Source organism: Rana temporaria, chromosome 7 (assembly GCF_905171775.1).
Source record: "Rana temporaria chromosome 7, aRanTem1.1, whole genome shotgun sequence".
Lineage (NCBI taxonomy): Eukaryota > Metazoa > Chordata > Amphibia > Anura > Ranidae > Rana > Rana temporaria.
Window position 1 is genome coordinate 16,562,110 of NC_053495.1, and position 25,483 is coordinate 16,587,592.

Below are 25,483 nucleotides of genomic sequence, written 5' to 3' on the forward strand. Positions count from 1 at the left end.
GGAAGCTGTGTTTACATACAGCTCTCCCCGTTCTTCAGCTCCGGGGACCAATCGCGGGACTCCAGCGGCGATTGGGTCCCGCAGCGTCGGACCGCGTCGCGGGCACGCGCCCGCAACCCACGGCTGGGTACTAGCACAGGACGTACCTGTACGTGCCCAGCCGTGCCATTCTGCCAACGTGAATGTGCAGGAGGCGGTCCTTAAGTGGTTAAAGATTCCCATTTTCTCCATTTTGATGTATTTACTAGAGCTGTCAGCATGACCATTCATTCCCCTTTGTGTTGATTTGGCTGCAGTCGTGAAAGAAACCTGAAACCACCAATATGAAAACTGCTTGTATTCAACTAGACAAATACATTAAATCATTTTCTATATCAAATATACAAAAAAAAGGGCACAGAATTATAGTTTAGGAATTAAACCACCTGCAAATGCCCAATTGTCAGGGCATTAAATGTTCCAAAAGATTTTTCAGAATACGAGAAAGCTATACAAACATGAGTAGCAAATTCACTATATAACAGTTACAAGCTTGTCATGCAGGTGAGCTACCATGAACGGTAATGAACTGATGCTAGGAACCACAAAGAAAGTCTGGCGTGGGCATTGTGGGCGCACGGCTCCCCAAACTGCCATACAAATATGGCATAAAAGCTTTGGCTACGCCAGACTTGCGATTAGCATAAAAAAAATTAGTCCTGCTTTAACCAGCGCCAGCTGTACAGCCCACATTTTGCTTTCAGTTCATTAGCTGGACAAGCGACCGATTGGTCAGGAGACGTCAGTCCAAAGTGAAGGAAACCGATCAGCATCCGATCGTCCACATTCCCATTTTTTTTTCCAGTGGCTCACAGGAGGAGCTCAGAATTGCTGTACGATGAGTTTCTTCTTGACGTCGTGCGCAAATCTGTTCATCTTGAACAACTCGCTGTCGTAAAACGCCGAAAGGTTGTGGATGTTAATCTGCCGGGCCTGAAATCAAAAGGAGGAGAGATTTTAAAAAGACGGAGAAATAAAAAGGTAAATCACAAGTAGGTTACAATGGTGAGTCTTTATGAACCGAGCGCCTCCGCAGGTCAGGAAACTTTATAATAGGGGCCATTATCTCAACCGATGTGCCGGCTCAGCGAACAAGTCACTCCGATGTTCAGCTGTAACCTTTCCATGCTGGTATTGCGCTTAAAATCAAAACATCAGCTTTGATTTGATGGAGAATTTCACGAGTCATTTAGAATTTGTGAAAACTGCAAAGGTTTGGACTTTGCAAAAAAAAAAAAAAAAGTCAAAGATATTAGAAAGTCAAGTTTTTATAAATGCCGGGTCCACCCCATTAGGAGGGCTGTGTCTAAAGTGAGAAAACCCAAAGGGACACAAAAAACAGAGGCGGCTGAGCTACCATTTTACCATGTGTGGTTTTTCCTTCACTTCTTGTCCTAGAGCAGAGGTGCCCAATCTTTTGAAGACCGAGGGCCACTTAAAGCGGAAGTAAACCCATCTATTTGAGAGTTTAAAAAAACAGCTAACATTCCCGGCATGCCGGAAATGCTAGATGTCACATTTGCTTGTGCTCTCAACCAAACTGTCAAACCATCCAATGGCTGCTTTCATAACTGATCACATGTGCAGCATCATGGCAGTTGCAGATTAAACAGAGACCAAGATGGCAGCTTCCTTGGCTGAAAAAAATAGGAGGGTTTACTTCCACTTTAAGCGACTCGGTAACCGGTCAGTACTGTCCCACTTGCTCCTTCCGCCGAGGGGCCGCTAAGGCGATACGTCATATCGCCTTTTGACGGCCCCTCCCTGTAGGCGATCGCCTGGGACACGTGACAGGTCCCAGGCGACCGCCTTTCCAATCAGACAGCGCAGAGCTGCTCGCGCATTCGCAGTGAGTGCCCGGCCATGTAGCCAAAAGCGATCACGGCCGGGTGCCCACAGTAGCAATGAGGACACGGGCCGGAGAGGGGGAGGAGCAGAGAATGGCGGAGGGGGCAGCCGAGTGATTGATCAACTTCAGCCAACGACATTGCAGGCAACCTGAACAGGTTGTCTATTAAAAGTCAGCAGCTGCAGTATATGTAGCTGCTGGCTTTTAATTTTTTTTTTTCAGGCCACTTTAATGTCAGTAGCCAACAAACTATATCCTATAAAACTTTTCTGAACCATTACATTTCATTGGTTCCACTGCCACTTCCAATGTGCTTGCTAAATGTCATTATGGCAAGTAGACAGATGTGCAATCTTAACATGCAAAACATCTGAATCTTAGACACCAGGCAGAGGGTGTGCAAGTTCTAAACACTTCCCAAGCTTACCTTATCCACAAGATCTTTCTCAGAGACTTCAATAGAGTCCTGCTGGGCACCATAGCGGTTCCTCTGGTATGTAACCTGTTCTGCCACCAGCTGTTTCAGTATGAAAAGTAGCAACTCATTGTTGTCCCTTCTAAATGCCAGGTACCGGGCAAAGGTCTGATAACAGGGGGAAGAGAAAAAAAAAAAAAAGGACACATTAATACAAGCTACAATAATCTTCAGCAATTGCTAAAAAAAATAAAAAATTATGACTTTAAAAAACACATTTTTCTTTTAAATACAGAATTGCCAACTAACACACACAGATCTAAGCACAGGGTTGTTATCTAGAGAACAGCCAGATGGAAGTGTAGAAGTTGTGGTCTCACCTTGCGCATGCTTCTCATGACACTGAACTTCTGCGTGTCGATAAAGCTTTCAAGCATAACTCTGATGGCCATATTGACATCGTCCTCCACAACATAGTCCCGCAGGTGCATGCGTGCGTGTGATTCCGCCATGCGAATCATGGATTCAATGTGTCGCACCGTGATGGGGATACTGCCAGTGGCCTGTTGGAAAAGAAAATCTATGAACACACAATATGCATTAAATATGCCCACGCTTTTTTCATGGGGGCTCATTTACTAAAACTGCAGTGCGCAAAATCTGGTGCAGCTCTGCATAGAAACCAATCAGCTTCCAGTTTTTTTTTTAGTCAAAGCTCGAAGCATTTGTTAATCCAAAAAAATAAATCATGCTGTTTTAAAGCATACTTGGCTGTGCGATTTGCCCCCCTGTAATACCTGGATGATCCCTGACACTTTGTGCCCTTCCCCTGTAAGCTGACCACAGTGCATCATGGCTGCCGAGCCCTGACACCGTGGTCAGTTTACGTGCTTTTGCCAATCCGCAGCCTACTACCTGCAGCTCTCATCTCTGCTCCTCTGTCCTCCTCTCCCTGCCTATCAGCGCCTCCCCTATCAACGTTCCGAGCAGCTCACACATTACTGCACCCAATCACCATCAGCCCCTCTGCTAGGAATACATGTATATACCTATAATTCTCTTTTCCAAAATTCTTCCTATATATACAATTTTTTACTTATTCCTGATCAGCAGTCACGTGGCCACCCAGGCCGATCTTCCTCCGAGGTTTGTATTACAGAGGGAGGTCACGTGACCGCATGGCAGACGGGAGAGCCCAGCCCCTCCCTCTGGAATACATACAGCGCCGGGCGGTCACGTGACCGGGGATAAGAAAACGACCTAAAGAATTTTAGAAAATGGCATATAGATCACGTAATCCTAGCAGAGGAGCTGGCAGTGGCTGTGTGCACTGCCTTAAACACCATCATTGAACAAGCTGAAGTTAGAGGTCTACCATGTGCAGATTTTGCACTCTTGTGTTTTAGCAAATCAACCTCATTCTGGTAAAATGCTTGTGAGAAACTGAGGATGTATTTAAAGCTTGAGTTTACCCTAAAAAAAATTTAATACCTTAGATTCATGCTCATTTTGTCTAGGGGAATCGGCTAGTTTTTTTAAAATCGAAGCAGTCCTTACCGTTTTAGAGAACAATCTTCCGCTTCCGGGTATGGGTCGTCGGGACTGGGCGTTCCTTCTTGATTGACAGTCTTCCGACAGGCTTCCGACGGTCGCATCTATCGTGTCACGAGTAGCCGAAAGAAGCCGAACGTCGGTGCGGCTCTATACGGCGCCTGCGCACCGACGTTCGGCTACTTTCGGAAAATTGTGACGCTATAGATGTGACCGTCGGAAGCCTGACGGAAGACTGTCAATTAAGTAGGAACGCCCAGTCCCGCAGCCCATACCCGGAAGCGGCGGAGAAGATCGCTCTCTAAAACGGTAAGTACGGCCTCGACTTAAAAAAAAAACTGGCCGATTCCCCTTCACAAAATGAGCCTCAATCTAATGTTAAAAATGGTAATTTCCAGGTGAACCTCCGCTTTAAAGCATACGTTCACCTTTTGTAACATGATACACCCATATTTTGCAGAGTGTAATATGTTAACAATCGCACCCCCCCCCCCCCCCCCATATCTTCTACAGAATCTACAAGAGCATGGCCATGCCGGGTTCCACCCGCCTCATCTACAGTGTTGTGTTAATAGGAAAACTACAGGTCCAGAAAGCCTTTGCGGCTGTTGGCTTAAAATACTATCAATCGCTCTGTCCTCAGGGCCCACTAACAGGCCAGATTTTATGTATTACCTTGGGGAGATGCAGACTAGAATACTGCAATCACTGAGCAGCAAATATTACCTGTGATGTATTTCAGTTATCTTGCAAACCTGGCCTGTTACTGGGCCCTGAGGACAGGGTTGATGACCACTGCTCTAGATCGTTCACTGACGGGAAGCTCTGGTAACTGCCTGCCTGTATCGGAGGTACGGGACAGACCGATTTACAGTCTACAGGACCAGTGGCATTACACCTGTGATCTGCTGATCGTGGGTGCAATGCTTTACAGGTCCCCAAGAAAAAATAATCTTATCCTTTAAAACATGCCAAATGCAGGCTGAGAGGTGCTCTTAAAAATGGAAGTCTGTGAAATTAGCTCCACCTAATAGAGAGAAACGCAACAGCATCCAGTGTGCACCAGCAAAAAAAAAAACACAAATGGGAAGAGAGCTCCACCTAGTGGATACAGAACAGCTAAATGACATTCCTACAATGGAAGGTTGTGTCAAGGAATGCAAAGAGCCATAGCCAACAAAAACACATTTTCAAAATAAGGAACAGAGCGCCATCTAGTGGAAGCAAAGCAGTATACAAAACAGCATTGCTTTTATGTGGTTACAAAATACAAATTTTGTACATTTAACCAATTCAGCTCCAAAAGGTTGTACCCCCCCCCCCCCCCTTCCTGACAAGGCCATTTTTTGTGACACGGCACTGCGCGGTCGTGCCACATTTTACCCAAATGAACGGATTTGCATTTCTGCTTAGCAGAACACAAGACCTCCATTTTCCTCCCTGGCAGAATGGTGATTTGCCTCATTTACATAGGCAGACCGCTGTTCTGCCTCTCCCTTAAAATGATGTCGCTCATGCCCCCCAGAGCAAGATAATGTACAGGTAGGTGAATTTGCGCCAAAGGGCCACCCTGCTACAGTATATGTACGGTTGTGCGGTCCTTAAAGCGGGAGTTAACCCAAATTTTTTTTTTTTAACATTAGATTGATGCTCATTTTGTCAAGGGGAATCGGGTAGTTTTTTTAAAAACGAAGCAGTACTTACCGTTGTAGCGATCTTCTCCGCCGCTTCTGGGTATGGTCTTCGGGACTGGGCGTTCGTATTTGATTGACAGTCTTCCGACAGGCTTCCGACGGTCGCATACATCGCGTCACGAGTAGCCGAACGTTGGTGCGGCTCTATACGGCGCCTGCGCACCGACGTTCAGCTACTTTCGGAAAATCGTGACACGATAGATGCGACCGTCGGAAGCCTGTCAAATAGGAATGCCCAGTCCCGCTGCCCATACCCGGAAGCGGAGAAGATGTATCTCTAAAACAGTAAGTACGGCTTCGATTTTAAAAAAAATACCCGATTCCCCTAGACAAAATGAGCATCAATCTAATGTTAAAAATTTAACATTTCCGGGTGAACCTCCACTTTAAGTGGCAAAAGTGACTAGACAAAAAAAAAACAAAAAAAAATAAAATAATCCACAACCAGTATAGTTTTTTTTAAGCCACTATAGCCAGTCTACCATATAAAAGGGAACAGGCCACTGACCATAGACTCTTTCCTGAGGTCGCTGTACATCTTGGCCACCTTGTCCTGGTCCATCTGGTTGAGCTTAGGGCGGATTTTCTCTTTAGAATACATAATGTATTTCTTCAGTACTTCCTGGGGAAGTGGATCCACCCCAAATGTGTTGGGTAGAACAATTTCTTCTGCATCTCCAATAGCCATATCCTTGTTGCTTGGGTGATGCTTAATATGGCTTCCAACCACAAACCGTGCCAACATTTCATCCTGAAATACAGATCACATCGTAATGACCACCCTATGCATTATGCATCTCAGCCTAGAAAGAAAACAAATCATTTGGCCATGACAAAAAAAAACACACACACACATTTTTCCATGAACGCATGTAATAGCATTCATGAAGTGCATGTTCGTGCTTAGATAAGTGCTAGCCGTCCAACCGCCTAAGGCAATCTTTACAGCCATTTACCCACAAGCATATAATCAAGTATACTAGCTTCACGTTCATGGAGATACGTCATGTGTGGGGCAAAACATTTCCATATGCAGGCGTGTCTTATACATGCGCTCATTTCTGGGGACGGGGAGCACTTGAAAAACTGATTTTATTTCATTTTTTGATCACTTTTATTCCCATCACAATAAACGTGAACATCCGTTCTAATATAAATAAGGCATGGCAGGTCCTCTTTACGGAGACATCTGGGGTCTATAAGAACGCTGAAAAAGCATGCATATTTTTATATAATACAAGTACTACCATTTTATTTTTAATAAAAAGCAGAGCGATATCTGCCCAGAAATGGAAGTGATGTCATATTATGGTTCTGGCCGTCGACAGATCGGATACTGAGCTCTCCAAAACAAACAGGGTTTTGCATGACAGGGAATCTCTGGCTGAAATTTTTTAAAGATTATAATATACACACACACACACACACACACACACTATATTATATATATATAGTGTGTGTGTGTGTGTGTGTGTGTGTGTGTGTGTGTGTGTGTGTGTGTGTGTATGCATATATATACACACACACACACACACACACACACACACACACACACACACAAACAGTGAAACCTCGGATTGTGAGTAACGCAGTTAACGAGCGTGTCGCAATACAAGCATTTTTTTTTCAAATCCAGATTTGGTTTGCGAGTTGTCCACAGTGGTGTGCAGTACCGCATTTGGCCAGAGGTATGGGGGCTGCCGGAGCGGTTTGGAAAAACTTTTGCCAAAATGTCCCTGATCCTTTCCTAAGCTCTCCGGCACCACCCCCCACCTCTGGCCACATGCGGTATTGCATGCCATAAAAGTCAATGCAGAACAATTTATTTATATCCATTGATTTCTTTGGGGAAACTCGCTTTGATGTGCGAGTGCTTTGGATTACGAGCATTCTCCTGGAACGAATTATGCTCGTATCCAAGGTTGCACCAATACACACACACACACACATACATATATTTATTGTATTACACACCAGTGGTTGCAGGCATCATCCCCGTACAACTACTGAAAGTCCAGGGTGTCATATGATGTCCTATGGGCGGGAAGTGGTTGATCCAGCGACATCAATTTTAGGCTGCCTCCTACCACACACTCTATCAGGTCAGATATCTTCCAATAGCTAATCAGCATGCGACATGATCAGGGCATTCTACAACCATTCCACACTAAAGACCTGCAGCCCAGCTAAAGTTTTTAAATAGACAATGCTTGTAGTAATCCTCGAACCAAATTTATAGGAAGTTGTGTCGCGTATATTGAGGTCACTACCTGCACAGGATCCACTGTGTCCCTCACCACACACAGAATGTCGAATCGAGACACGATGGGCTCTGTCAAGTCAACGTTCTCAGAGAAAGTCAACGACGGGTCGTAACGACCACCTGAAATAGTAATAGGTTTGGACTGAGTATCATTTTTTTTTTTTAATCAAGGTACTGTTTAAAAGGAAAGACTAGTAAAATCAGTATCAGGCGTATTACCAATTGGGTTAGAAGCAGCAATGATCGTGCAGCGTGCCTGGAGAGATGTGACGATCCCAGCCTTTGAGATGGAGATACTCTGCTGCTCCATAGCTTCATGGATACTGGTCCTGTCCTGATCATTCATCTACAAAGAGAACACTAGAGGTGAAAATACAGCAAGAACTTTACCCAAAAACAAAAAGGACAAGTTACCTCCTACACCAGTCATCTTGGCATTCCAGGTTAATATTCTGTTCCCCCCCTGCTCACATCTATACCTTGCCCACCCCTCATGTACATTTAATGCAGGGTGGCGGCGCTTCTGCACAGAATCACGTACTTCCGGGTCACTCACGCACGCCCCCCACCCCGGCAACCCTCTCCCGCTGTAATTGGACATAGCGGGAGCCAATAATCAAGTCCGCCAGACTCGATTTCTGCCAGCACCCAGCGATCGTTTTGGAAAGAAGCAGAACGGCGGTCTGCATTTGTAAACAAAGCAGATCGCTGTTTTGTCAGTAGGGAAGGTGGTGATCTGGCGTTTCTGCCAAGCAGGAAAACAGATCTCTGCCTTCACACAGTACAAGCACCTCCCCCACAGTAAGCACTTCCTAGGCACACATGTAACCCTTTTGATCACTTCTGTTAAAGGAGTTGTAAAGGAAAAAAATTTTTTGGATGAAATGACCGTTTACAGGGTATAGAGACATAATAGTTAAAGGATCACTAAAGGAAATTTTTTTTTTTGCTGAAATGACTGTTTACAGGGTATAGAGACATAAAAGTTAACCGATTCCTTTTAAAAATGATTAAAAATAGATAAAAATCAACCATATAATGTGCCTACAGTTTCACTTTAGTTTTTAAACTGGTTTCATGTTTATGTGAAGTAAAGAGACACACAGAACAAAAACAAACAAATCCAGGGCAGTGTTTTGTTTTTAAAATGAATCTGATTGGTTCTGTTAAGTTTTAGACACACAGTAATGACAGCTTAGACCACCGTGAAAAGCTCCCAGAACTGTGGTTATAAGGAAACAGACAACCAGGAAGTGTGGAGATCACAGCAGTTTTACAGCAACTTCAAAGCAAAAACGAGCAATGAGGACATGAAACCAGTACTGCAGTAAGTAAAAATTCCTTTAGTGACCCTTTAACTGATTCCTTTTAAAAATAGATACAAATCAATCATATAATGTACCTACAGTTTCGTTTTTGCAATGCCGTTTCATGCTCTGTGATGTACAGAGACTCAGAGCCAATAAAGGGCAGTGATGGTTTGTAAAACTAAACTAATTGGTGTTGAGGGGTTTTAGACACACAGTAATCACATCTCCTTGATTAGTGACCACAGAGAGAAAGCTACCAGTACTGTGGTCATCAGGAAACAGACAACCAGGAAGTGTTCAGAACAGAGAAGGATTAGAGCAAAAATGAACAATATGAACAATGAGGACATGAAACCAGGACTGCAGTAAGGTAAAGGAAGCTATTTGGTTAAAAAAAATAAAAAAATAAACTTCCTTTAGTGACCCTTTAACTCCTTCCCTGCCAGTGTCAGTACAGCAAGTGCATATTTTTAGTACTGATAGCGCCACTCCCCCTGAGGAGAGAATAGGAGGTGGTGACAAGGGAGCTAGAGAGCAGAAGATATTGGGAGGAACGAAGAGAACGATTAGGTTAGTATTTTGAGACCAGGTTAGTGATGAAGCTGGGGGCCCGAGTTGTAGACGGCTTAGCAAGTTGTTAGTTTTGTTAATTTGTTGGAAGATAAAAATCGACTAACCTTGTCAAACTCATCGATTAAGCACACGCCTCTGTCTGCCAGGACCAGAGCGCCGGCCTCCAGAGTCCACTCCTTGGTGACAGGGTGACGCTGGACGTAGGCCGTCAAACCCACAGCGGAAGCTCCCTGTCCGGTGGTGAAGACGGCTCTGCTGGATACTTTCTCTACATACTTCAGAAACTGGGATTTGGCCGTTCCTGGGTCGCCGCACAACAAAACATTGATGTCACCACGGACTTTGTGCTTGCCGCCTATAAGAAAAGAAAAAAGGACAATTTGAATGAAGTAAAAAAAAAAAAAAAAAAAAAAAAACACACACACAATTATGGGTAGGGAGCACCAGCACACAGCCTGTGATCAACAGCCTTGGATCTGTTCCCGTGTGCGTGTCCCTTCCATCCAAACAGCTCTCCACACCCGTTTTCAGAAAGTAAAAAATCATTGAATGTATGTAGAAAAGAGGATTGCAGATAAAGTACAACTTATGTGGGAGGACATGTTTCATCTGTATCACCCGAGACGTGTCACTTCACTGCATAAATGAAAGGGTTTACAACCACTTTAGTAATGACATCAGTTAAAGCGGAGGTTCACCCTAAAACAATTATATATCATTCCATCCAGCATACTGCTGACATGTACAGTATGCTGGGGGTTTTTTTCCGCTGTACTTACCGTTTTATCGTTTTTCTTTTCTGCCTCCCGCGGGGAATAGCCGTTTCTATGAAGAGGCGTGGATGATTGACGTGCGGCTAAGGCGCATAGCGCTTTCCGAAAATAGCAGCACTTGGACTCGGGTCTATTACAGCGCCTGCGCACAGAATAGGAGCTGACTGCGCAGGCGCCGTATATAGCCGAGTCCCAGCTCGGCTATTTTCGGAACGCGTGATGAGCCTTAGCCGCACGTCAATCATCTACGCCTCTTCATAGGAACGCCTATTCCCCGCGGAAGGCAGAAAAGAAAAACAACGATAAAACGGTAAGTACAGCGAAAAAAAAACAAAAAAAAAACAGCATACTGTACATTTGGCAGTATGCTGGATGGACTAATATATAATTGTTTTAGGGTGAACCTCCGCTTTAAGATAAACAGACCGATTTGTGATTGTTAACTGTATTTTTTTACAATAATAAAAAGGACTGAATAAAAAAATATAAAAAAAAATATATATAAGGGATTCACTGACTCACTATTCCATCAATGCTAACCCCCACAGAATAGCAGACACTGGAGTCAAAAGAGAGCCATGGTCAAACTGTTCTTTGGCTCCATTTACTAAACCCAACGTAGTAAATAGACTAAAAGTGACGCTGACAGAATCTGAAGCAGCTGTGCTTAGTAACCAATCAGCTTTCTAGCCTCAGCTTGTTTCGTTAAGCTTTGAAAACCTAAGCTAAATGCCGATTGGCCATGGCAGCCAGTCTTTGCAAATTTCCCTCAATGAAGTTAAGCATGAGAACTCTCGGCACACACACCTGGGTTCTTGGCTTCTCCTCCAAACAATGCCAGAGCCAGGCCTCGCTTGATGTCCTCATGTCCGTAGATGGACGGAGCAATGCTGGCAAAGATCTACAGGAAACCACCGATTAGTAACCGATACTCAAACACGGTAAAACGGCATCAAAAACGTTCCTGAAACGATCACTCACCTTCTCACCGATACGTTCGTCTCTGGAAAGTGCGATGATGGCTTTAACATCCTCGTCTGTCAGTTCTCCCACTGCGACTTTGTCATCTTTCTTTGTGATGTGGTTGGCGAGGATGACTGTAGCGAATACAGGGAAGCCGCTGGCCGTATTCAGAGATCCATCATAATTGTTGTGGTAGATTCCAGTCAGTTCCTGTCAAAAACAGCAAGTATATAATTGAAAAGCAGCTAGACGTGCAACCCAATATGTGGAACAGTGCCAACGATAAACTCGCCTTAAAGCCCTTATACGGGCAATTTTTGTGTTTTCATTTGAGCGGTTGTAAACCTCAGACATGAAATATGAACAACGCATGTCTCTCTATAGTGTGGCAATGTGTCTATCCAGAGCACCAAGTGTCTTTTTTTTTTTTTAGTAGCAGAGACCCTAGGGCCTAGAGAGGCCTCAGTGCACTATTTGATGTCACACTATTTGCACAGCGGTCTTTCAAGTGCAATTTGTTTGCACTTGAAAAACACTAATGAATATAAAGGGAGAGAAAAAAAAAACACGAAAAAGTTACTCCAATTTTTCATATGTAAAAAAGACAACGCTGCGCCAAGTAAATAGATAGCCAACATGTCGCGCTTTAAAATTGCACATGCTGGTGGAATGGCGACAAACTACGGAACCTAAAATTTCCATGTGACGCTTTAATATTTTTTTTTGTTTTTACAGGTTACCAGTTTAGAGTTGGAGGTGATCTAGTGCTACAATTATTGCTCTCGCCCAAACGATTGCGGTGTGAACACCGTTTACATATGCGGGTGCGGCATACATATCCGCTCACTTTTGCACGCAAGCTCAGAGGGGTTGGGGCTCTTTAAAAAAACGTTTTGCCTCTCCAGAGCACATGGGCTCCAGAAAGGCCATGTCCTCTCCTGACGTTAGGCAGATTAAAACTGAGGCTGGATGTTCCGGAGAGTGGGATGTACCCGGGGGACACGCCCCCTGGGAGGTGCTGTACTGAGAGAAGTGTTTTAACACTTAAAGTGCTGTTTCTTTCTGCCTAGTCTCTCCTAGAAGGAAAGGTATATAACCCCAAGGTCAATGCTGCCGTGTCCGTCCATGAACGGAAGAGAAAATAAAACCTTTTATGCCCAAGAAACAGAAGTGATGTCATACGTCACTCTGGTCCTCCAAGGGCATAGAGCCGAGTGGGAGGGGCTATCTTGCCCTCACTCTGCTTCCTGCCTACCCACTGGCTTCACTGGATCAGGTCCGGTGAGCTCAAGAACCACCAGGAAGCAGCGGGAGGGGCACCTCTTCCACAGCCTATAAAAAGGTGATCAAGTGGAGAATCTGACTTTTACCACTTACCTGAAAGCCGGTCAAAAAAATTAAAAAAAACTGCCACATGGGCATATGGCAGCTAGCTGCTGCCATAAGCCTGGTATTCACTGTCAAATTATATATTTACAGTTTGCCCGTCAGCAAGTGGTCAAATACAGTAATTGTACGTTCATATTTTTTTACTTTTTTTTCTCCCTTTGACAAAAGAAAAAACACACCCCACAGGATTTGAAGCTCAAGGTTCCTCCTTTGAAAGCCGCATCACATACAACAAAATTCTGGTCAAATCACCCCAATGACTATAGAAGAGTCACAAGAATTTCTCCTGGCGTGCCATAGATGTTCCCCAATAGAGAAATCATGCAAGTAGTCATTTCCTAACCACCACCTAATTAGTAGACTGTCGTCACTCACTATCTCATCTCCGGGTTTGCAGCTGTCCACCAAGTCTGCCAGAAGAATGGCATCTTTGGAGCGCGGCAGACGTCCAGCAGCCACTTTCCCAGGGCTTTCCTGAATGGTTATGCGCTGGTAGTTCTGATACACCGTCTGCAAAATGGAAACAATGTCAGAATGTTATTCAAGATTACCCTACCGCAGGACCCATTATCACATACTGTATATGCCTAAAAGTATTGCATACTGATAAATCATGGTCAAAGTTAGCAAGAAAGCCTAAAATAAAACAAACCTCCTCCATGTTTATTTCAAAAGGTCCAAGGGACTGACACTCGGGGCAGGAACCCGGCTTCACCTCCTGGTTCTGAGACTGGAAGAACGGACCCAAGATAAAGCTACACTTGTTACAGTTGTATTTCACCATGCTGAGCTGCGGCAAGACACCGGTACAGCTGGTCACAACTCCGCTGGTCCGGATTAGCTGGTTCAAATGCAACTGCCTGTTAGACAAGCAAAACGAAAATGGGTTAAAAAAATCCTACAAAAAAACGCAACCATGTTACCCTATTTAACAAAAAAAAAACAGCACAAAGATCCCTGCCCAGATCACATGTGAAGTCAAAACTGATACATTCACCGTTTTTTAAACGCTGAGCCCTTTCGCAGTCTTGGTCGCATTTTAATTGCATCTTTATTTCGAATATCTCACCTGAGAGACCTCAGCTCTTCTACCAGAGGAAGATGGGAAATGCGAACGTGAATCTCACGGGCGATGCGGTCATACTTTGGATACATGACCAAAACCACCTCCTTGGCGGCTTCGTCAAAGATCTTTAACATTTCAGCGGGGGCTTCTGGGAGGAAGTAGGCCAAGACATGCTCGCGGGCAGCTAGATCTTCATAGTTCACCGCCAGGCTCTCTTTATTGTCTGCAAGAAGAAAAAAAAAAAACGTCACCAATAACATTCCTACATGACTGTGTTAACCACTTAAGGACCGCCTCCTGCACATTTACGTCTGCAAAATGGCACGGCTGGGCACATACAGGTACGTGCTATTGTCCAGTCGCAGGCGCGCGCCCGAACCCCTGGGACCCGATCGCCGCTGGAGTCCCCGCGATCGGTCCCCAGAGCTGAAGAACGGGGAGAGCCGTGTGTAAACACGGCTTGCCTGTTTTTCACTGTGGCGGCGTCATCGATCGTGTGTTCCCTTTTATAGGGGGACACAATCGATGACGTCTCACCTACAGCCACACCCCCCTACAGTTGTAAACAGACATCAGGTCACACATAACCCCATCAGCACCCCTTAGTGGTTAACTCCCAAACTGCAACTGTCATTTTCACAATAAACAATGCATTTTTTGCTGTAAAAATTACAATGGTCCCAAAATTGTCCAAAGTGTCCGCCATAATGTCGCATTCACGAGAGAGGGGGGAAAAAAAAAAAAAATAAGTAGTAAAAAAATAAAATAAAAATGCAATAAAACTATCCCCTATTTTTTTAAACGCTATAAGTTTTGCGCAAACCAACCGATAAACGCTTATTGCTATTTTTTTTACCAAAATGTCATTAACCTGTTCACAACTGCACTATAGCCAAAGACGGCTACAGCGCAGTCCAGTACTGGGAGAGCATCCAGAAACACATTCCCAGAACCCCACAACTGCTGTGCCCTTCAGACAGGTGATTCCCACTGTGTGCGGAAAAGAGACCCATTAACTGGAGCGAGAGAGCGAGCTTACTTATTTGCAAACTTTTATAACAGAACAAAAATTTTGAAAGTCTGTATATGTCATTTGGGTACAGTGTAGCATGACTGTGCAATTGTCATTCAAAGTGCGACAGCGCTGAAAGCTGGCCTGAGCAGGAAAGTGCCCGGTATTGAAGTAGATAAAAGTAACAATGCCTGTACCAGACTATGCTAAAGCCTGAAAAAACATCTACGGCTTCCTGGTCAATCCAGTAATTTCTTTAAGATGGGTGTGATGCAGTCACAGTACAAGCCATACCTTTGCACATGTCGCTGATCTTCTCTTTGAAGACATTGTGTCCATGATCATCGACATGGGTCCTCAGAAAGTTCTTGAAGCGGTGGAAGATCTCCAAGCGCGTGGCAGCCATGGACACCCACTCTCTAACACTGTAGCCCTTCATGTCCTCTAGATTCTCAATGCTTTCAATCATTTCTTCATCCTCATCCGCAGCCCCCTCTGCGGCACGCTCGGCCAGACGCCTCTTCCGTGCAGGGCGGTCTTCCTCCTCTTCATCGCTGTCTGAAAAATCAAAAATAAATTGATTCAATATACGCAAGTCTGAAAGTCATTATTGAATTATTACCATTCAAGATTTACATTGTGCAGCGCTTTACAAAATAAAGGGAGTTATGCCTTGGCAGTTCTTGGCTTTGTTAAATGTCTGACACACAAGAGGGCATTTACAGAGTCTTCATTGGAGATGAGCAGAGATGCTCTTCTCTGGAGGACCTCCAACTAAAATATCAAGCTTCACTAGATTCTAATCAAGATGCCAACCACCATGAGATTTTTGGATTGGTCCTGTGTCCTATGACAGCCAAGAAAAACAAAAAACAAACACAACTTACCATAGAGGAGCCCTCTACGCATTCGGCCCAAATCACGCCCCGTCTCTCGGTCCCGCATTCTCATAGCCTGCTCTGCAGCATCTCTCTGGCTGGCTGTCAGCTCCTCGGCATCTTCATCATCCAAGCCTTCAGCTTCGTAAATATCCAGCTCAGAGATGGCACGGTAATCCCTGAAACACGCACAAAAAGCAGAGTTTGAGGAAATGAGAAAAAAAAAAAAAAAGTACCCAGATGACAAACAATCTACAGAAATACGGCAGCGTGAAGGTTTGAATGACTCGGGTGGCAATTAGATTCACCCTCATCCATCCACACTACAAAAACTACACCACTGTGCACAACAGATCAGTCACCATGACGACAAATAAAAAAGCGTCAAACCTCTCCATCCCGTCACCGATGAGCTCTTCTCCATCTTCCTCCTCGACAGGAAGAGCCTCATCTCCAAGGATATTGTCCGACTCGTCCTCAAAGGGAGGGAGGTCCCGGCCAGGGCTGGACGTGAGCGCATCTCCGCGTCTTGATCCCGAACGGGGGCTGGTAGCGATAACAAATGACTCTGAAGAATCCTGTAACAATCAAAAAAAAAAAAAAAAGAGGTCAGCGCAACCGGTCACCACACATTACAATCTGGTGTTACAATCAGCTCTACCAACATGTAAGTGCATAGCCTTAAAGTGGATGTAAACCCAAATATTTTTTTTTTATGTCACAATGTAGAGAATAGGATTTCCTATCATCTGTGCCCAGTCTTGCCACAGAGTTAATCCAGCTCTGAGCAATCCTCTTTTATTGTTCAGTGAAAATTAACAGACTTCCAGATTTTTATATAAACCCTGTCTAAATAAAAAGTCCTTTCCTCTCTCCTTGCTTTGAGTGACAGGTTATTTACATATCTAGCTTGGACATGTTTATCATATGTTATGTTAATCATAATATGAGGTGATCCACAGTATAAAAAGTGAGAAATCCACCCCTCCCCCACATAACACATCCTGGTAATATACAATGAACTGTGAATCACCTCATATTATGATAAACATAACATATGATAAACATAACATATGATAAACATGTCCACACTGGTGGAGTCCATCAGCAGATCCGCTCACTCAGCAGGGAAATCTCTGATCCCCGCTGAGTAGGTGGATGACAGGACCGCGTCTATTCTGCTGATGCAGAGCAGACACAGACCTAGCCTGCTGTCGGATGGAAACAAACTGCCTGTCCATTTACATCCAAACCAATAGACGGATGGTGACAGATCCCCGTCTGTCGATTTGGATGTTTTCAGACACATGTCCGTCGACATCTGTCTCTTTTTTAAACCTGAAAAGCAAAAGCCATAATCAGCTAGTATTCCCTGCATACTAGCCGATTATGAAATACTTACCTTGGAACGAGTTGAGAGGAACTTACCTGGTCCACGCCGAGGGAGATGTCATCTTTCCTCGGCATGTCTTCCGGGTATCGCCGCTCCAGCGCTGTGATTGGCTGGAGCGGCGATGTCGTCACTCCCGCGCATGCGCACAGGAGACGTCTCTCCGGCAAGGTCCGGCGGCTGCCGGCCCTTTAGCCGAGGATCCCTCGCTGCAGTCAGCAGCGCATTGCGGGGGGAATATCTCCTAAACCTGTAAGGTTTAGGAGATATTCTTTATACCTACAGGTAAGCCTTACCTGTAGGTTAAAGTTGTAATACAGAGTTTAATACCACTTTAAATAGCTTCCTTTACCTCAGTGCAGTCCTCCTTCACTTACCTCATCCTTCCATTTTGCTTTTAAATGTCCTTATTTCTTCTGAGAAATCCTCACTTCCTGTTCTTCTGTCTGTAACTCCACACAATAATGCGAGGCTCTCTCCCTGGTGTGGAGTGTCGTGCTCGCCCCCTCCCTTGGACTACAGGAGAGTCAGGACGCTCTCTACGTTGCAGGTAGAGAAAGGAGCTGTGTGTTAGTGGGCGTCCTGACTCTCCTGTGGTCCAAGGGAGGGGGCGAGCACGACACTCCACACCAGGGAGAAAGCCTTGCATTACTGTGTGGAGTTACAGACAGAACAGGAAGTGAGGATTTCTCAGAAGAAATAAGGACATTTAAAAGGAAAATGGAAGGATGAGGTAAGTGAAGGAGGACTGCACTAAGGTAAAGGAAGCGATTTGGGGGGGGGGGGGGGGGTGTACCTTTACAACCCCTTTAAGCAATAGAGGGTCCACCTCAAAAACTGACAGGTGAACCCCACTGGTTCATCAGCGTGAAAGGGGCTTTTGTCAGAGAGTAGCTCATGTATCTTGAGTTTAATTTTTTTATTATCGTTTTAAAATCTGCTTACTGCATTTGGTGTGTCGGTAACCTCTTAAAGGGGTTGTAAAGGTAAATGTTTTTTTACCCTAATGCATCCTATGCATTAAGGTGAAAAAACATCCGACAGTACCGGCCCCCCCGCGAACCCCCGTTTTACTTACCTGACCCCCTCGAAAGTCCAGCGTGCATCCACGTGATCCTCTTCGGTTCCCAGCCTGGCCGTTGATTGGCTAGGCTGGACAGATTGATAGCAGCGCAGCCATTGGCTGGCGCTGCTGTCAATCACAGCGGATGACGCGGCGCGCCGGGGCCGAGTGATACAGTCGGCGGCTGTGCCCGCCGCTGTATCACAGGAGCGCGCTCGCAAAAGCTTTCCACCATGCAAGCTCGCGTGAAGGTGGAAAGCTTTTGCGAGGAGGAGCCTAGACAGCCGCCGAGGGACACCAGAAGACAGGATTCGGGGGACACCCTGTGCAAAACGAACTGCACAGTGGAGGTAAGTACATGGCAAGTATAACATGTTAAAAAAAAAAGTTTGCCTTTAGTGTTCCTTTAACGCCTGTGCCTCCCAGCCCTTTTAACGAGGTTTACAACGCCAGGAGCACATGACCACCGTGATTGGCAGTCACATGATCTAAAAAACTGACGCAAGCAGCGATCGGGAGCTTTCGGTTAGGCGCCGGGAGCAAGCATTTGCATGCACAGCAATTGGCGGAAAAAATGTGGCCCCTCTGCGCCAAGAACCAGATGCCGAAAGGCTTGCATATTTGCGTGCGACTGGCACCAAGGAGGTTAACAATGATGAACAGCACCAACGCATGATGCATTTTTGCAAGTTTTCGCTAAGGTTTACAAAAATCACATGACTGCGTGCATTCGTGAAACCTGTGAATGCAGGTTTCAGCGCCCGTATACACGCGATCCAAAACGACAGGTCGTCCGTTTTTTCTTTACGCGCTAGTCACATATCAAAGATTAAGGATGTACTAAAGTTACAAAAATATTCAAACAGAATTTTTTTTATTCAGAAGTGATGTAAAGTTGTGTTTTTTTTTTCCAATCAAAAAACGGTATAATCTGGTACCGGATGAGAAAATATTTTGCGCTTGTCCGATCAGATAATTACCGAATGAACGGTCATGATCAACGCTCGAAGGCTGTTTACTGCACCCTTATTGGTGCTTACTAAAAAAAAAAAAAAAAAAAAACACATTTGGGGTGCCAGTAAGACTAGCACCCCAACGCTTGTCACACAATTTCAGACAGCGGCAGTTTTGTCCCCAATTCCAAATCACCTAATATGACCTGGACAAAGCACGATTATATATATATATATATATATATATATATATATATATATATATATATATATATATATATATATATATATTTTTTTTTTTTTAATTTTTATATTTTTTTTATTTTATTATACACACAGAATTAAACTCAAGAGACTCAATCAGAACTCCCTAAACACTTGAAGTAACACCATAAGTAACCAGTTACACTGGCTCTAGACCAGCCATATAGAACAATGAACCCCTCCATGTTCTGTCCCAGGCATGCTGGGACTTGTAGTACTCCTATCCCTGGGGTTCCTCTCTCCCTGCACTATACACACAATAACCGGTCCCCCGGACAGATCCAGCCCACCCCCGGTCCCCCCACATCCCGCACTCACTGCCATGCTGCTGTTCTATCCGCACACACAAGATCCGATCCGCTTGTCTTCCCCCAGTAGCCGGTTTGGCGCGAAAAACCCACGTGACCAACCCAAGCGCGCGAAATACTCTCCTGCTTTGCATATGAGCCCCGCCCCGTAGCTCGAAGACTGCGGGGATAGAGAAGGGGCGGGGCGCTCCGGAAGCTGCGCTGATTGGTTTCTACTCAGGCGGAAAGGCGGGGCTCATTATTTAATAAGCAGGATGCTCATGTTTGAGTGAGAGACGACAAAATAAATGTTGAACAAGTGGTGCTAACATCAATCATGTACAGAAAGATGATAGACACACACCGATTAGCCATAATATTATGTCCACTGACAGGTTAAAGTGGTAGGAGACCGATAAAAAAAGTCTCTCTCTATGCTCACTGACTGCTAGATGTTACTGTACATTACAGTATTACTTGGTTGCTAGAGGTTACTGCACATGATTACAGCTCAATGATTGGTTGCTAGAGGTTACTGCACATTATTAAAGCTCACTGATTGGTTGCTATAGGTTACTGCACATTATTACAGCTCACTGATTGGTTTCTAGAGGTTACTGCACATGATTACAGCTCAATGATTGGTTGCAAGAGGCTACTGTACATTGTTACAGCTCACTAATTGGTTGCTGGAGGTTACTGCACATTTTTACAGCTCAATGATTGGTTGCTAGAGGTTACTGCACATTATTAAAGCTCTCTGGTTGCTTGAGGTTACTGCACATTATTACAGATCACTAATTGGTTGCTGGAGGATACTGCACATTATTACAGCTCACTGATTGGTTTCTAGAGGTTACTGCACATGATTACAGCTCAATGCTCGGTTGCTAGAGGCTACTGTACATTGTTACAGCTCACTAATTAGTTGCTGGAGGTTACTGCACATTTTTACAGCTCACTGATTGGTTGCTAGAGGTTACTGCACATTATTACAGATCACTAATTGGTTGCTGGAGGTTACTGCATATTATTACAGCTCACTGATTGGTTGCTAGAGGTCACTGCACATTATTACCACTCACCCATCACTTCACTATATAAACCCAACCAGCTTTCCATAGCCCTGCCCACCCCCCTGTGCTCTTCATAGCCTTGCCTGCAACCCCCCTGTACTCTTCATAGCCCTGCCCACAGCCCTCCTGTGCTCTTCATAGCCCTGCCCACAGCCCTCCTGTACTCTTCATAGCCCTGCCCACAACCCTCCTGAACTGTTTATAGCCCTGCCCACAACCTTCCTGTGCTCTTCATAGCCCTGCCCACAGCCCTCCTGTGCTCTTCATAGCCCTGCCCACAGCCCTCCTGTGCTCTTCATAGCCCTGCCCACAGCCCTCCTGTGCTCTTCATAGCCCTACCCACAACCCTCCTGTGCTCTTCATAGCCCTGCCCACAGCCCTCCTGTGCTCTTCATAGCCCTGCCCACAGCCCTCCTGTGCTCTTCATAGCCCTGCCAACAGCAGCCCTCCTGTGCTCTTCATAGCCCTGCCCACAACCCTCCTGAACTGTTTATAGCCCTGCCCACAGCCCTCCTGTGCTCTTCATAGCCCTGCCCACAACCCTCCTGAACTGTTTATAGCCCTGCCCACAGCCCTCCTGTGCTCTTCATAGCCCTACCCACAACCCTCCTGTGCTCTTCATAGCCCTACCCACAACCCTCCTGTGCTCTTCATAGCCCTGCCCACAGCCCTCCTGTGCTCTTCATAGCCCTGCCCACAGCCCTCCTGTGCTCTTCATAGCCCTGCCCACAGCCCTCCTGTGCTCTTCATAGCCCTACCCACAACCCTCCTGTGCTCTTCATAGCCCTGCCCACAGCCCTCCTGTGCTCTTCATAGCCCTGCCCACAGCCCTCCTGTGCTCTTCATAGCCCTGCCCACAGCAGCCCTCCTGTGCTCTTCATAGCCCTGCCCACAACCCTCCTGAACTGTTTATAGCCCTGCCCACAGCCCTCCTGTGCTCTTCATAGCCCTGCCCACAACCCTCCTGAACTGTTTATAGCCCTGCCCACAGCCCTCCAGTGCTCTTCATAGCCCTGCCCACAACCCTCCTGTACTCTTCATACATACCTCCCAACTTTCTGAGATGGGAATGAGGGACACCTATCAGCAAAAGTATGTAGGCATAGGACACACCCCTTGTCACGCCCCCTTAAAGGAGAATTGTACAAAAAAAAAGATTGGTTAAACCCACAAGTGCTTTTTTTTTTACCACTACTATTTCTTTATATTGGCTTTTAGAAGTTACAAATGCAGCAACTTAGAAATCAGATAAAAGGTTTAGCGCTGGGAAACACTTTTTGATAGATAAAAAGTGCATTTTATATACATCTGTACAGAGCTTTTTTTCTCAGAAAATAGGTGCAGGAACTCAACCACGACCCCGTTCAGATTTCACAAACAGTAGAAGGGTATTGAAGGGGCATTAAATACCAGGATTGCATTACATACAGAGTGCAGAGTTCAGGGGGGTTACACACAGAGTGCAGAGCTGTCACTTGTAAACATAGAAACCAGACTTCTGTGTTTACAAGTGATTGTGGTGAGCAGGCACCAAAGGGTCTGAGCCAAAGGTGGTGGAACTGAGTTCCCCCAAGTTCCCCCTGAAAAAAAGCCCTGCATCTGTATAGATGAGACCAAAATGAGGGACAAATGAGGAGAATGAGGGACAGAGGGACATTGCTCCAAATCAGGGACAGTCCCTCGAAATCAGGGACAGTTGGGAGGTATGTTCATAGCCCTGCCCACAACCCTCCTGTACCGTTTATAGCCCTGCCCACAACCCCCCTTTACTCTTCATAGCCCTGCCCACAACCCTCCTGTACCGTTTATAGCCCTGCCCACAACCCTCCTGTACTCTTCATAGCTGTGCCCACAACACTTCTTTACACAGAGCCAGGGTACCGGATACTGTCCTCTGTAAATGGCCACGGTGGCAGTCCAATCCCAAAAAACTTCTCAAGCACCAAAACCACACCTCCTCCTCAATATTATAGCAGCAAAGGGAGGGGGCAATTCCGGGAGACCCAGACTCTATGTAATGTGAATGATAGGACTGTCTGTGTCTCCTTCTCTACAGGCCTCCGGAGTTCACCTTCTATTTAACTCCAGACTCTGGAAGAGTGGCATAGTTCCATTACTGACGCTGGCATAAGGGGCAGCTGCTTCGGACCCCACAGCAATGACTGGGCCGCTTCCCTGTTTGCCCCGCATTAAAAACGGCCCTGTCACTGGCGCTGCTTAAGCAAATACCTTCTGCACATTATTTACTGTACCTACAGGTAAGCCTTATTATAGATAGATTACAGATCTGTCTGCTTTTCTCCCAGAACTCAGAATTGATTTCTGGTGTTCCATCAGAATAGGTGACTTGTCATATTAGGTAACATAAGTGACGTTCTGTCAGCTGAATACTTATTGCGCATGCGTAGCAGGTTTACTAATGTGAAAGAACACCTGCAGTCAGAAGGCGGCAGCAGACATGTTACTACACCCAGCAATGTCTTGAATTTCAGAGTCAATTTAGCAATAAATATAAATTATTGATATAAATTAATATAGTACATTGACACCTGTGATGCTGTTTTAAATGTTACATTTTGAAAGAAGCTGGACACCAGCAGTTGGAAGGTGGCGGAAGCCATCTTGGTACACCCTGCACCGTTTTTTAGAGCGGTGATAACAACCGATGTGGCTAAAGGCCGATTGGCTGTATCCTAAGGAGCGGAAGGAGACGCCCCCTTTCCCGCCACCTTTCACCACTCCTCCCGTCCCACCGTGAGACCCGAGCCACCAGCCGACACGTCTGCCACCTAGGCTGAGACTCGAACAAAGTCGGATTCCGCTTCAATCGAGTCTCCAATGTAAAATCACAGAAGCAATGTCAAAAAGTCACTTCCGGTTTACTCGGCTGCCTAGACATGTGCGGTTTGTTTCGTTCCAAATAAAAATTTGGATGAATTTTCATTATTCGGAAAATTCGGAGGTATCAGAATTTTCAAATTGGAATAGTACCGAATTGAAACGAAAACAAAATGACAAAAAAAAAAAAAATTCGGACAAAATTCTAATTCAAATAATTTTCAAATTCGAAACGTTTTTGAAAAGTTTTCGAATTCGATTAGTTTTCGAATTTGAAACGTTTTCCAATTTCCAAAGTGGATTAAATAGAATGGAAATAGAGGAATAGAATAGATTTTTTTTCTATCCTATTCCTTTATTTTATAGTCTATTTTATTCTTTTTGGAAATTGGAAAACTATTTAAATTCAAACACTTTTCAAATTAAAAAAACGTTTCAAATTCGATTCAAAACCTTTTCAAATTCGAGTCGAACACTTTTCGAATTGATTAGAAAACGAATAAACAAAATAAATTCCGAAAACAAATTAAACAAATGAAACAAATTGAACTAAACAAATTTATGTAAATAGCGAATCAAATTTTTTTTGTTCTGCACATGTATACAGCTGCTGATGGCGCAGATTTTAAAAAAAATTACAGTATTCAGAATCGCCGATTTTGGTGTTCTGAATACTTTGAAGTGCAAAGGAGGGATTTGAGGACTTTTAGACCCCCGATCCCTCCAAAAAGAGTACCTGTCACTGCCTATTACTGTCACAATAAATGTGATCATATATATATATATTTTTTAAGGGACAATGCAAATAAATAAATAAATAAGAAAACAAAATGTTTTTAAAGCGCCCCTGTCCCCGCATGCTCGTGCAGTAAAGAAAACGCATACGTAAATGTAAACTGTGTTAAAATCACACATGTGAGGTATAGCCCCCCGATCGTCAGAGTTAGAGCAATAATTCTAGCAAAAGACCTCCTCTGTAACTCTAACCTGGTAACCGTTACATTTTTCTAAAGTATTGACTATGGAGAATTTTAGGTACCATAGTTTGTTGCCATTCTACGAGTGTGCGCAGTTTCAAAGCATGACATGTATCTATTTACTCTGCGTAACATCATCTTTCACATTATACAGAAAAATTGGGCTAACTTTACTGTTTAGTTTTTTTGAAATTCATGAAAGTGTCTTTTTTCGCAAAAAATTGCGTTTGAAAGACTGCTGCGCAAATACCGTGTGACATAAAATATTGCAAAGATCACCATTTTATCCTCTAGGATCTTTGCTAAAATATATATATATATATATATATATATATATATATATATATATATATATATATATATGTTTGGGGGTTCTAAGTAATTTTCTAGCAAAAAATACAAATTTTAAAGCAGGAGTTCACCCTAAAAAAAATTTTTAACCTTAGATTCCTGCTCATTTTGTCTAGGGGAATCGGCTAGTTTTTTTAAAATCGAAGCTGTACTTACCGTTTTAGAGATGCATCTTCTCCGCCGCTTCCGGGTATGGTCTTCGGGAATGGGCGCTCCTATTTTTTTTTTTACAGAAAAGTGTTTTTATTCACAAAACAGCATTACAACATATGCATTAGTCGACAATCAGATTTGCAGAGATATGTTAACAGTCAGAAACAAGCATTTTCAGCATTTGCAGATAATAAAACAAAGAAAAAAAAAAGGGGAAATAATAAAAGTAAATTAAACAAACGAGGTACAAGTTCATGGCTCTCTCACCCCCAGTACACCCCAACCGTAATCTACCAGGCGCAGACCCAACCGGAGTCCCCCCCAGAGTACACTAGGGTAAACGACCGTTGCCCCTG

The 25,483-nt window shown here is 44.5% G+C and overlaps 1 protein-coding gene across 1 annotated transcript; it reads right to left on the reverse strand.

Moving 5' to 3' along the window:
- Window positions 1-319: 319 nt before the first annotated feature.
- MCM2 (minichromosome maintenance complex component 2) lies at window positions 320-19,872 on the reverse strand. The gene is made up of 16 exons (XM_040358980.1): window positions 19,764-19,872; window positions 16,166-16,353; window positions 15,785-15,954; window positions 15,192-15,455; window positions 13,889-14,108; window positions 13,472-13,679; window positions 13,195-13,329; window positions 11,449-11,640; window positions 11,275-11,368; window positions 9,799-10,049; window positions 8,031-8,157; window positions 7,819-7,931; window positions 6,057-6,299; window positions 2,684-2,866; window positions 2,316-2,471; window positions 320-972 (listed from the first exon to the last, which is right to left on the reverse strand). Exons 1-16 carry the CDS (start codon window positions 19,767-19,769, stop codon window positions 862-864), a joined length of 2,661 nt encoding a protein of 886 aa, XP_040214914.1. The 5' UTR covers window positions 19,770-19,872; the 3' UTR covers window positions 320-861.
- Between the last annotated feature and the right edge of the window lie 5,611 nt (window positions 19,873-25,483).

Coding starts and splice junctions, on each gene's coding strand:
- MCM2 (XM_040358980.1), bottom strand. Junction 15,955..16,165: donor ATCGGTGACGGGATGGAGAG/GTTTGACGCTTT, acceptor TGCGTGTTTCAG/GGATTACCGTGCCATCTCTG. Junction 14,109..15,191: donor GATCAGCGACATGTGCAAAG/GTATGGCTTGTA, acceptor TTCTTCTTGCAG/ACAATAAAGAGAGCCTGGCG.